Source organism: Pelodiscus sinensis, unplaced genomic scaffold, assembly GCF_049634645.1.
Source record: "Pelodiscus sinensis isolate JC-2024 unplaced genomic scaffold, ASM4963464v1 ctg164, whole genome shotgun sequence".
Lineage (NCBI taxonomy): Eukaryota > Metazoa > Chordata > Testudines > Trionychidae > Pelodiscus > Pelodiscus sinensis.
The window spans coordinates 1-12689 of record NW_027465863.1 but is presented as its reverse complement, the minus strand read 5'-3'; the positions used below and the strand labels follow the sequence as shown (position 1 = coordinate 12689).

The following is a 12689-nucleotide window of genomic DNA, read 5'->3' as shown; positions in this document are numbered from 1 at the left end:
AGGAAGCCGGCTAAACAACCGGTGGGGCATTTGGATGATCGAGATGTTAAAGGAGCCCTCAAAGATGATAGTTGTAGCAGGGAAGCTGAATAAATTCTTTGCTTCAGTCTTCGTGGCTGAGGCTATTGGGGAGATTCCCAAACCTGAGCCATTCTTTTTAGGTGAGGAAATCTGAGGAATTGTCTCAGATTGAGATGTCATTAGAGGAGGTTTTGGAACAAATTGATAAACTTAATACTAACAAGTCACCAGGACCCGGATGGCATCACCCAAGAGTTCTGAAAGCACTCAAATGAGAAATTGCAGAACTAGTAACTGTGGTTTGTAACCTATCCTTTAAATCAGCTTCCGTACCTAATGATTGGAAGAGCTAAGGTGACACCAATTTTTGGTGACACCAATTTTTAAAAAGGGCTCTAGAGGTGATCCTGGCAATTTCAGGCCAGTAAGTCTAACGTCAGTACCAGGGAAATTAGTTGAAACTATAGTAAAGAATAAAATTGTCAGACGTGAATGAATATAATTTGTTGGGGGAAAGTCCATGTGGTTTCTGTAAAGGGAAATCATGCCTTACTAATCTGCTAGAGTTCTTTGAGAGGGGTCAACAAACATGTGGACAAGGGTGATCCAGTGGATGTTGTATACTTAAGATTTCCAGAAAGCCTTTGACAAATTCCCTCTCCAAAGGCTCTTAAGTAAGTTGTCAAGGGATAAAAGGGAAGGTCCTTTTGTGGACTGATAACTGGTTAAAAGACAGAAAGCAAAGGGTAGGAATAAATGGTAAGTTTTCTGAGTAGACAGATGTAACTAGTGGGGTCCCCCAAGGGTCTGTCCTGGGCCCCATCCTATTCAACTTATAAATTATCTAGAGAAAGGGGTAAATAGTGAGGTGGCAAAACTTGCAGATGATCCCAAACTGCTCAAGATAGCTAAGAGTGTGAAGAGCTTCAAAAAGATCTCACCAAACTAGGGGATTGGGAAACAAAATGGCAAATTAAATTTCATGTTGATAAATGTAAAGTAATGCACATCGGAAAACATAATCCCAACTATCTATACCATATGCTGGGGACTAATTTGGCTATAACTACTCGAGAGAGATCTTGGAGTCATTGTGGCTAGTTCTCTGAAAACATCCACTCAGTGTACAGCGGCAGTGAAAAAAGCAAATAGAATGTTAGGAGTCATTAAAAAAGGGATAGAGAATAAGACAGAAAATATCCTATTGACTCTACATAAAACCATGGGACGCCCACATCTTGAATACTGTGGCCAGATGTGGTCGCCTCATCTCGAAAAAGATACATTGGCATTGGAAAAAGTTCAGAAAAGGGCAACAAAAACGATCAGGGGTTTGGATCCCATATGAAGAGAGATTAAAAAGACCTGGACTTTTCAGCTTAGAAAAGAGGAGGCTAAGGGGGGGGGGGATATAACAGAGGTCTATAAAATCACAACTAGTGTGGAAAAAGTGAATAAGGAAAAGTTATGTACTTATTCCCACAATAAAAACTGGGAGGGGGTGTCCTAATGAAATTAATAGGCAGCAGGTTTAAAACAAACAAAAGGAAGTTTTTCTTTACTCTGTGCACAGTCAACCTGTGGAACTCCTTGCTAGAGGATTTAGAGAAGGGGGAGAGAGGCTTTAGGCCACTCTCAGGGCAGCAGAGAGCCCCAGCATGAAGCCCCCATGGCTGCCTCTCTGCAAAGCTCCTTGCTGAGCTCCTGTAAGCAGCCTGGATGTTAAGTGACAGGTGGTGGAGCTGTGCAGACCCCAAGAGCAGAGGCTGCCCCTTCTGGGGGGTTATCCAGCCTGGACAGGCTAAGGCCTGTGCAAACCAGACTGACTCCACTGGCACCAGCAGGCGCTGCTGTTCTGACATAGCCCTGGGGCCGCCTTGCTGGGCCAAGCAACTCCCCTGCAGACCTGCTGCCCACGGGGAGCCTGGCCCCGCCCCGCCATGGCAGCCGGAAGTAGGCGGAGCCTAGCTCCCCGCCATGGCAGCCGGAAGTAGGCGGAGCCTAGCCCCGCCCGGAGCAATGGCAGCCGGAAGTAGGCGGAGACTACCCCCCCGACAATGGCAGCCGGAAGTAGGCGGAGCCCCACAGTGCATGGGCGGGCCGAAGGAACCATAGAGTCCGGCTCGCGCAGGCGGCTTCCGGCCCAGAGCGTCTCCCCGGCCCGCGCTCCCCAAGATGGCGCAGCAGGTGAACATTACGGAGCTGGCGCTGCCGCAGCTCGAGCTGCTGAAGAACCAGCTGGACCAGGTCAGGCCCCGCCCCCCCGCGAGACCCCCCCCCGGCCCCGCCTCCCCCGGGGACTCCGGGAGCGCCCCTCCCCCCCGCGAGACCCCCGGCCCCGCCTCCCCCGGGGACTCCGGGAGCCGCCCCTCCCCCCCGCGAGACCCCCGGCCCCGCCCCCCGGGGACTCCGGGAGCGTCCCCCCCTCCCCCCCGCGAGACCCCCGGCCCCGCCCCCCGGGGACTCCGGGAGCGTCTCTCCCCCCCCCCCCCGCGAGACCCCCGGCCCCGCCCCCCGGGGACTCCGGGAGCGTCCCCCCCCCCGCGAGACCCCCCCGGCCCCGCCCCCCGGGGACTCCAGGAACCGCCCCCCGCGAGGCGCCCCCCTCCCGCGAGACCCCCCCGGCCCCGCCCCCCCAGGGGCCTCCGGGAACCGCCCCCCGCGAGGCGCCCCCCTCCCGCGAGACCCCCCCGGCCCCGCCCCCCCAGGGGCCTCCGGGAACCGCCCCCCCGCGAGGCGCCCCCCTCCCGCGAGACCCCCCCCCCCCCGGCCCCACCCCCCAGGGGCCTTCGGGAGGCCCCCCCGCGAGACCCCTCGGGAGCCGCCCCAGGAGCCCCCCTGAGCCGCGTGTCCCCCCAGGAAGTGGAGTTTCTCTCCTCCTCCCTCGCCCAGCTCAAGCTGGTGCAGACCAAGTATGTGGAGGCCAAGGACTGTCTGAGCGTGCTCCGCCGCAGCAACGAAGGTGGGTGCCGGCCGCCCCCTTCCCCAGGGGAGCCCCCTTGGCCCTAGGCTTCCCCCCCCCCCGCTGCCCTAGGGTCCGTCTGTCCCATGCCCCAGGGGAGCCCCCTTGGCCCTAGGCTTCCCCCCCCCCGCTGCCCTAGGGTCCGTCTGTCCCATGCCCCAGGGGAGCCCCCTTGGCCCTAGGCTTCCCCCCCCCCCCCCCCCGCTGCCCCAGGGTCCGTCTGTCCCATGCCCCAGGGGAGCCCCCTTGGCCCTAGGCCTCCCCCCCCCCCCGCTGCCCCAGGGTCCGTCTGTCCCATTCCCCAGGGGAGCCCCCCCTTGGCCCTAGGCTTCCCCCCCCCCCCCCCGCTGCCCCAGGGTCCCCTCTGCCGACAGTAGCCAGCACCAGGTGTCCCAGAGGGGTGGACCGAAGACAATGATCAAGCGATTTGTCTCCTGCCATCCCTCTCCAACCTCCGACACACAGAGGCCAGGGACACCATTTTATCCCCTGGCTAATAGCCTTTTATGGACCTCACCTCCATGCTGCTGTTGGGAGGGGGCCCCGTGCTGTGGGGCAAGGGAGGGTTTGGGTAATAACAGGCATTTCTTTGTCTCTCCAGGCAAAGAGCTGCTAGTTCCACTCACCAGCTCTGTATCCTTTCCTCACCATTGTGCTCCTGCTCCTGACTCTCCAGTGTGATTCTCTCCCCAATGGGACACTGAACCCTTGTGCCCCAGGACGCAGCCTGCTCTGCCTTGGGTGCAGCCAGCAGCTTAGGGTTGAACGTTTCCAGTCAGTGGGCAGGAGGCTGGGAACAGTCACTGGGACCCTTTTCCTTTGTCACTCATCTAAGCCCTGCTGGACTGAAGCTGCTCCTGTGAAACTGGTCTGTGCTGTTCCATATGGCCGGCCGGCCACCCACGTCCCAGCTGGCTCGTTGCCAGAGGGGAGTAGGCCAGTAGAGGGGAGCTCACCTCTAACTCTGCGGGGGGGCTGCACTGGGGCACTTGTCCAGCTGCTGGTCTTGTGCCTGCTCTAGGAGTGGACGGAGCTGCTAGTGCCCCACTCAGTCCTTGCTGGGCCAGTGGGTTTTCCAGTGCTCTTGGCGTTTCCTGCTGGCCCTGGGTTGGGCTTCTCCTTGGGCCAAGCAGCACCGAAGGGTCTGGGGACTGATCGGATCTTTGGATGCCTATTGAAATTGGTTCCCCTCATCCCCAGGCGGCCTGCCCAGTTCATACTAGCAACGTGGTCCAGTGGGTAGGGCACAGGCCTGTGACTGTCTAGTCCCCGCTGTGTGAGCTCGGGTGAGTCACTTCCCATCCCCCCTTCTCTGCCTCCTTTGGTTAGACTGAGCGCTCTCCAGGACAGAGACTCTCTCTGCATGTTGGTACAACGGAGTCCTGCCGCTGCAGAAGCCTCGTGTAACGGTGCTTTACGCGGAAGCCCTGGACGAACTGTCCTCTGCGCTGAAGGAGCTCGGTTGATTTCTACCCGTTCCGGATCTGGCCCTCTTGCGGGTAGTGTGAGGCTAAGCTGCTATCCCCATAACCTTCTTGCTCTTACGGTTCCCCTGCTGGTCCTGTCTTTTCCTTTGACCTCCCTGGCAGATGTACGTCCCCGGGAAGCTCTCTGATGTTGGCCATGTGCTGGTGGACGTGGGGACGGGCTACTATGTAGAAAAGGTAGGAGGCGCTCTCATAGTGGGTTGACCCATGAGCAGCATTAGACAGGGAGTGGCAGAAAGCGCTTTACCTACTTATAAAGTGGTTGGACTCTTCCCCACTCCAGCCTCTTTGCATAAATCATGCTCACAGCTGGAGTGCAATTCTGCCCTGGGACAGAGAGGAGTGACTGCTAGCAGGTGAGGTTAGTGCGCTGCAGTTCCCTGCTCGGGGCTTGGGTTCATTCCCTTAGCACTTTCCCCTTTGAGACAGTGCCATCAATTTCTATCTTGTGGGGTGCTGAGGGGCTGTTGAACAGCTCTTATGTTACACCCCAGAGGTGGCTGCATTTCAGAAACAGGTGATACCTGGATGCACTGACAGCTGTGATGCTTCATTAGTTAGTGCAGGGGTGGGGGACCTGTGGGCCTGGCTTACCTTGATCCGGCCAGTGGCGAGGCATGGGGCCTCCCCTGCAGCGGGGCAAGCCAGTGCTCACGCTCCAGCCTTGTGGCAAGTCTCCAAGCCTCGGCGCCCCTCTGCGGGGCTGGCACATGAGTCACCCAGTAGCAGGGCAACCTAAGTCCCGAGCCTCAGCATCCCTCATGGGGCTGGAGCGCAAGGGGAGCTCCAGTGCCCCAAATTGTGTGAGGTTTTTGCTTCATGTGGGGTATTTGGGGGTTTTTTTGCTTCTCTTGTGGGTGGTTCCGGATTTTTCTGTGGGTCGGTGGCCCCCAACTAAAGGATGGTTCCCCACCCCCAGTATAGAGCTCTGAGTTCTCTGATGGAAGGTGCTGCCGAAAGGCCAAACATGCTATTGCCTGAGCAGCCCAGTCTTGGAGCAGTTTGCTTACTCTGTCCTGTGCGTCACTTCCTTGTCCCTGCACTTCAGGCAGGGGGTAAAGCCCCTCCCACGGTGCCTGCCTGTCCTGAGGGTGGGCATGTCATGCTCCCATCCCTCTTGCAGACTGCAGACAATGCCCGCGATTTCTTCAAGAGGAAGATTGATTTTCTGACCAAACAGATGGAGAAGATTCAGCCGGCGCTGCAGGAAAAACACACCATGAAGCAAGGTAGGGACCTTTCTCTGGGGCGGTGCCCACCACTGGCACCACCTGTCCTTAGCTGCGAGAGGCCCTCAGCCATGTGCTGTCACTGGCTGTGTTCTTTCCCTTGCAGCTGTGATGGAAATGATGAGCCAGAAGATCCAGCAGCTAACAGCCACGGGGGCGTCACAGGCTGTGGCAACAAGGGCATAGCCTGTGGCATCCGTCCCCAGCCCCATGGGCCCTACACGCCGCGGTGCTGCACTTGGACTGAGGCATTTTGTTCTGTTACAAGCAGAGTCTTAAAATCACCGAGGAAGCAGCTGGAGCTGAAACTGCCTGGCCCCAGCCGCCAGGAGGCATCTGCTCTCTGTGCTGGTGGCTGTTACACATGCGCAGCCTGGGGGGCTTTCCCCTTGTGTATGCGGCAGGTGATCTCCCTGGGAGAGAAATTAAACAGTTGCTGACTGGGCTTGGCCACCTCTGGTGAGAAATACGCAGGGTCTGGGCAAAGGAGCTGTCCAGCATGGGGTGCAGCCCCTTCCAATCCAGGGGAGGCTCTTGATGGGGGTGGGGGGCTCTGGGCTGCTGTCTCTACCCTGGCTTCTGTGCCCCTTTCGCAGCACAACTTGGGCCCTGGCAGGACAGGGAGGCAGCAGGCGGGTGGTAAATTCGGGCTGCACCCTTCTTGCATGGGGATCCCCCAAGGCAGTGGGTGAGGCAAAGCTCTGCTAGCTACCTGTGTCCCACCTCGTGTGCAGGCCTTGGGCTGAGGGTGGCCAGCCAGGTTCAAGCCCTACTGGAAGCAGGCAGCCCTGGCCAGCTGCTCAGTGCTGGTTCTCACCCCACACCCAGCTGTTCTGAGGAGGGGGAGTCTGTCCTGCATTGCCACCCATGCTGAGGATGGGTTCAGCGCTAGGGCCCCTGCATGCAGCTCATACAGCTAGGATGGGCAGAGTGGCCTGGCACCTGGCTTCCCCCAGGAGGTGCAATTGTCTCCCTTGGTGCACTGCTGTAATTTGGGCACCACTCTTCCTTGCTGCGTTCGCACCTCGGGTAATGCCCCTGCCCAGAGCGCTGGTCAGCCCTCAGCTGGGGTGCTGTGTCCGTTTCAGGAAAGTGATGGAGCAATTGGAGAAGGGCTGGAGCACGAGCTAGCAGGGAAGACGGAAAGAATTGGGCTGGTTTAGTTTGGAAAGGAGAAGACAGAGGGGCCACGACAGCGGTTTTCAGGGATCTAAAAGGGTGGATCAAGGAGAAGGGGGAGAGTCGTTCTTGGGCTCTGAGGCCAGGACAAGAGCAATGGGCTTTAGCTGCAGCAAGGGAGGTGGTGGGATCTCCATCACTGGGGCTATTTAAGAGCAGCTTGGATGGACCTGCCAGGGATGGTCTCTGGTGCTTGGTCCAGCCGTGGGGGCAGGGACTGGACTCAGTGGCTGCTCAAGGTCCCTTCCAGTTCTGGGATTCTATGCTGCTCTAGCTTAAAGCCACCTGCTGCTGGGGGCAGGGCAACTGAAGGGCTGGCCCCTGAAAGTCCAGCTGGACTACAGCAGAGACACACCAGCAGCGGCTTCTTGCCGAGTTTCCTTCCCAGGCAACCAGGCTGAGCTGCAGCATTTACGTTCTGGCAGCTGCACCTGGGTTCTAGTCCCCTCGGCCCCCACAGCTCAAATGCCCGGGGCTGCTGGCCTCCGGGAAGCCAAGCCCTGGGTTTGAGTAAGATGTTGCTCCTGCCACGGCGCAGGCGGGGAGAGCCACTTGCCCCCTCTGCCCATCATGCCCTGGGACTTCCTGAGCGGCCAGAGGCAATTTGCAGTGTAGGGCCTGAGTTTTACCAGGTGCAGAGCGCCAGGGCTTGTGTTGGGCATTAGCCACTTGTGAAACCTCAGGCCCCCTCGCAGGGGGCAGCCCCCAGCCCTGCCTCCCCCGGGAATGGAGACCGGTCCGATCACATGTATGTACTGGGGCAGCCCCTGCAAGGGGCTAAGCCACTCGGCATGGTGGACCTGCCCTGGAGCAGGCCCAGGTGGCTCCCTTAGCAAACACGACCTTCCTCCTCCCCAGCCAGGTGCCTTGCACTGGGTCACCAAGTGGCTTTCCCCTGCGGGAGGGAACACAGCACAGTCTGTCTCTGTCACCACCCCCGGAGCACAAGTCCTTTCCCCTGCGGGAGGGAACACAGCACAGTCTGTCTGTCTGTCACCACCCCCGGAGCACAAGTCCTTTCCCCTGCGGGAGGGAACACAGCACAGTCTGTCTGTCTGTCACCACCCCCGGAGCACAAGTCCTTTCCCCTGCCAGCACCCCCAAGCAGAAAGCTGGCGGGTGGGGGGAACAAGCAGCTCCAAGGCTCTTTAAGGGGACCAACACCCCTTGAGCGCTTTTAGGCCAGGACACCCCAAACAGACGCATGGCGCCTTTTCCTGCCCACCAAGCCCCAGCCACACAGGAGCCACACCCCTAACAGCAGAACTTTATTCTATGCAGGAGGCACCTCCTCAGCCACAACAGACAGCCCCTGGCCTCGCCTCGGATGGGTGGTGCCTTGCGGAGTATTATGGCTTCTACCGTAAACATCTCCCCCCACCCCGTCCCTCCCCTCCGTATGTACAGCTACACACGCCGACCCCCGGGAGTTTTCTGAGGTCTGCGCTCCAAGACTTTGACCACAACGGTGATACCAGGGATGGCCCTGTGCCGTGCGCCACGAGACAGCCACGTGACCTGCATGGTACGCTGGGTGCTTGTCAAGAATGTGGAAGGTCACATGACCGTGGGTGGCCATGTTCAGTGATGCTGCAGATGGTCCCATGATGGGCATGGAGCGGGCGCTGCAGCCAGCCACATGCCAACCCCCGTTAAGTGCTTCTTGATCACCGTGCTCAACCCCACCCCCGCTGGCCCGGCTCAGTGCCTGCGCTCAGCGCACGAAGAGGGGCTTGTGGACCCTCTTGTGCCGGTTGAGCGTGGCACTCCTGGCGAAGCTTTCCCCGCACTCCACGCAGATGTAGGGCTCGTGCCCGTGGGCATCAGCCCGGTGCCGCTCCAGCTCCGTGCTCTCGCGGAAGGCCTGGCCGCACTCGGGCAGGCCTGGCTCTGGCGGGCGGCGTGCAGCCGCTGGTGCTTGAGGAGGTTAGTGCTCTGGGTGAAGCCACGGCCGCAGTCGGGGCAGCGGTGGGGCCGGGCACCTGAGTGGGTGCGCTGGTGCTTGATGAGGTTCTTGCTCTGGGTGAAGCTCTTGCCGCACTCCCCGCACTGGTAGGGCTTCTCGCCTGTGTGGATGCGCTGGTGCTGGATGAGGTTGGAGCTCCAGCTGAAGCTCTTGCCGCAGTCACTGCAGCGGTAGGGCTTCTCGCCGGTGTGGGTGCGCCGGTGCTGCACCAGGTGCGAGTTCTGGCTGAAGCTTTTGCCGCACTCGCTGCAGGTGCTGGGCCGCTCGCCGGTGTGAGTCCGCTGGTGCCGCAGCAGCTTGGACCAGTGGCTGAAGCTCTTGCCGCACTCGTTGCAGATGAAGGGCCGCTGCCGGCCGGCAGCACCACGGTGCCGCACCACCATCCCCCCCTCTTCCTCCTGCCCATCAGCCAGCTCCACCAGCTCCCCGCCATAGCCAGGGGGCGGCCCGGCCGGGCTCTCCGGCCCCCGGCCTCTGGGGCTGCTCCCATCCGCTCTCTGGGGAGCCTTCTTCTTGGGCTTCTTGGCCAGCGGACTGTGGGGGACCACGGTCTGGATGATCTGGTGCTGCAGCTCCCCCTCGCTGTCGCTCACAATGCCGTCGTCGGCTGGAAGGCAAAGGAGAGCCAGGCACAGCTCGGAGTGGCACAGACACAGCCTAGGGCTGAGCACTGCAGAGCACCCCGTGGGATCCGGGGTCCTGTTGTCATTAAAACTCCAGCAACTGGGTACTTGGACTCCCCAGCAACGTCTCCTCTCCCCCCCCGTCCTCAGGGCGCTCCAGGCAGATGCCCCAAGCTTCCCCTCAGCCCCACCCCAGCAGGCGCTAAGCTGGGGAGACAGCAGGGACCCACGGACGCACGAGAACCGGATACGAAGGTGTATTTACAGCCCAGAGCCTCCCCGTGTGTGTGTGTGTGTGTGTGTCTCTCTCTCTCACACACACACACACCCCTCAGGGAGCACAGACCTCTAGGGGTCACCCAAGCTCTCCCTGGCCACCCGCCAGTACCAGGTGCTGCCCCTTGAGCCAGGCTAAGGAGCAGCAGAACTGAGCCCCCCAACACTAGGAGGCTGGAGAGACTGCCCAGCAGCAGGAGAGTAGAAGTCCTGCTGCCTGCAAACAACCCCCCGGCAAACCCAGACCAGCTGGAGAAGACATCCCCCACAGCAGGACCCTCACCCCTTAGCAGGTGGCACAGGGCATGTGGCAGAGGGGGGTTGGCACAAAGCAGAGCCAGGCTTTGCCACTTGCCACCCAGGACGGCGTTTGGGGTAGAACAGAGGGATTAGAGCCACTCGCTGCATGGAGGGACCCGGCCCAGAGCTCCCTCTGCCCACACTTCACTGATCGGCGGCTCCAGGGCTGGCCTCGTGTCCGGCCTCACCTATGTAGACTCGTCTAACGATATCGGGGTCATCAGAGTCATGGAGCTCCACCACACACGGCTCGTCTTGCTCCATCGGAGGGGGAGCGGCGAGGAGTCAGGAATCCTGCTGGCGGGAGAGGGAAGAGAACGTGGCCCAGTAACTCTCCGCCCCGCGCAGCATCACGCGGCTCACAGGCCCCGTTCCCCAGGCGGGCGGCCACCAAAGCAGGAATCTGACAGATGGAGCTCGGCGGTAAAGCCAGGAGGGGTCCTGCATAGCACAAGCCAAAGAAACTAGCAAATCCCGCCCCCAGCCCAATGGCCTGCGGGGGCGTTCCTGGGCTTCCGGCCTCAGACATGCTACAGTCGCTCCTCCGGACGAGTCTAGCTCTTCCCGGAGCCTGTCCCGAGATCTCAGGAGCCTGCAGCGCAGAGGCAGAGTGGCGGGGTGTGGCTGGGTCCCAGTGCTGCACCAGCCCTGTTCTAAGCACCGGGCATTGCTGGCCACAGCATAGAGCAATCATGCCAAGGCCACGCGCACTCGCCCAGTCCCATTGGGCCTGGCCAGGCAGGCACGTGCAGTACAGGGCACTTGGGGACATCTCTGCATCCTCACCTCCACTCTGAGATGCGCGGGTCGGGGTTTCCAGAGGCTGCTTTCCCAGCTTGCTCCTGCAGCCCCTTCTCTCTCTTGCTGTGGCTGGACACACCTGAAGGCCTGATGGAGAAAGCAAAGCAGACAAGCACTCCATTACCTGGTCATTAGCAACCCAGCCCCTCATCTCCTCATCACACTCCTCTGGGAGTGGGAAGCTTTTGTCTTCTTGCAACTGGGGCCAGCGATACACAACACTGAGGCTGTGCCTACATCGGCATGCTCTTGCGCAACCGCTTTTGCGCAAAAACTTGCTGCCTGTCTACACTGGCCACGAGGTCTTGCACAAGTAAACTGACATTCTAATGTATGAAATCAGGGCTTCTTGTGCAAGAACTATGAAGCTCCCACTCACGAAGAAGCACTTTTGCGCAACTGTTCTTGCGCAAGAGGCCAGTGTAGACAGGCAACATGTATTTCTTGTGCGAGAAAGCCCGGTGCTTAAAATGGCCATCGGAGCTTTCTTGCGCAAGAGAGCATCTACACTGGCAAGGAAGCTCTTGTGCAAAAGCACATGCCAGTGTAGATGCTCTCTTCTGGAAGAGTTTTTGCACAAGAACTCTTCCACAAAACAGTTCTTGCACAAGATCATGCCAATGTAGATGTAGCCTTAGGCTGTGCAAGAACTGTTTTGCGCAGGAGTTCTTGCACAAAAGTTCTTGTGCAAGAGTGTGTCCTCACTGCCATGTGCTTTTGAGCAAAAGAGGCCATGGCAGTGTGGACACTCTTTTGTGCAAGAAAGCTCTGATGGCCATTTTAGCCATAGGGGTTTCTTGCACTAAAAAACCCTGTTGCCCGTCCACACTGCCTTCTTGCACGAGAGCTCTTGTGCAAGAGGGCTTATTCCTCGTGGGGAGAGGAATAACTCTTGCACAAGAAGTCCTCTGTTGTGATGCTTTACTATAAATTAACTTGCACAAGAACGCATGTGCAATGTAGACGCTCCGTAAGTTTTTGCGCAAGAACGGCCGTTTTTGCGCAAAAAGCTTGCAGTGTAGACACAGGCTTAGCTCTTATAGACCTTAATGAGCACAGTCCTTAGCCCCATTTTGCAGATGGAAAACTGAGGCACAGTGGCGGAGTAACTGGCCCACGGTCAGACAGGAAGCCTGTGGCAGAGCAAGGAACAGAACCCAGGTTCTGGAGACCCAGGCCGGTTTACTGGCCCCGCTCACCCACCCGTCGATCGCGAGGCGTTCGCCCCCCCGGGCCCCCCCCCGCCAATGCCGGCAGCGGCGCCACTTCCCAGCGCCCCCCGCGACCCCCCCGTCCCGCCGCACTCGGGGGGGGGCACCGAGCGAGCCCCTCGGGCCGGGCCAGCCGCGGGGGGAGGAGCCCGGAGCCCCCGCCCCGCCGACAGGAGCCTCGGGCCCCCCCGCGGCCCCCCCTGCCCAGCCCCCCCGCTCACCGCGCGGCCCGGGGTCTCCAGCGCACCAGGCGCGGGGGCTGCTGGGAACAGGAAGGTCCCCGCGGCCACCCGCAGCCCCCCCCTTCCTGGGCAGCGCTAGCGACGGGCGGGGCCAAGCTCTATGGTCGGGGGCGGGGCCCCGCGGGGGGGGGGGGGGGAGGCCCCGCGGCCCGGCTCTGTAGCGGGGCTTTGTCCGAGGCACCAAGGCGGATTAAGGGGCCGCGACCCCCCCGCCCCAGCGACCCCCCCCGATCCCCCCCCAGCCCCCGCCCCCAGCGACCCCCCCGATCCCGCCCCCGCCCCAGCGACCCCCCCCGCAACCCCCCGATCCCCCGCCCCCAGCGACCCCCCCCCCGCAACCCCCCCCGATCCCCAGCGACCCCCCCCCGATCCCCCGCCCCCCCAGCCCCCGC

The 12689-nt window shown here is 60.4% G+C and overlaps 2 protein-coding genes across 3 annotated transcripts; one reads left to right on the top strand and one right to left on the bottom strand.

The window, feature by feature from the left end:
- The first annotated feature begins 2110 nt into the window (after positions 1 to 2110).
- Positions 2111 to 6144, top strand: PFDN5 (prefoldin subunit 5). The gene is made up of 6 exons (XM_075915751.1): positions 2111 to 2268; positions 2881 to 2983; positions 3585 to 3616; positions 4573 to 4647; positions 5594 to 5699; positions 5806 to 6144. The coding sequence occupies exons 1-6, from the start codon at positions 2197 to 2199 to the stop codon at positions 5883 to 5885; spliced, it is 468 nt and encodes a 155-aa protein (XP_075771866.1). The 5' UTR covers positions 2111 to 2196; the 3' UTR covers positions 5886 to 6144.
- A 1989-nt stretch (positions 6145 to 8133) lies between these two features.
- LOC102448630 (uncharacterized) lies at positions 8134 to 12404 on the bottom strand. 2 transcript variants are annotated; one of them, XM_075915749.1, is made up of 4 exons: positions 12277 to 12404; positions 10830 to 10931; positions 10232 to 10340; positions 8134 to 9451 (listed from the first exon to the last, which is right to left on the bottom strand). In XM_075915749.1, exons 3-4 carry the CDS (start codon positions 10305 to 10307, stop codon positions 8580 to 8582), a joined length of 948 nt encoding a protein of 315 aa, XP_075771864.1. In that variant the 5' UTR covers positions 10308 to 10340; positions 10830 to 10931; positions 12277 to 12404; the 3' UTR covers positions 8134 to 8579. The 2 variants fall into 2 exon arrangements, with proteins under 2 accessions (XP_075771864.1, XP_075771865.1); XM_075915750.1 differs by having other exon boundaries at positions 10232 to 10337.
- Positions 12405 to 12689: the final 285 nt, after the last annotated feature.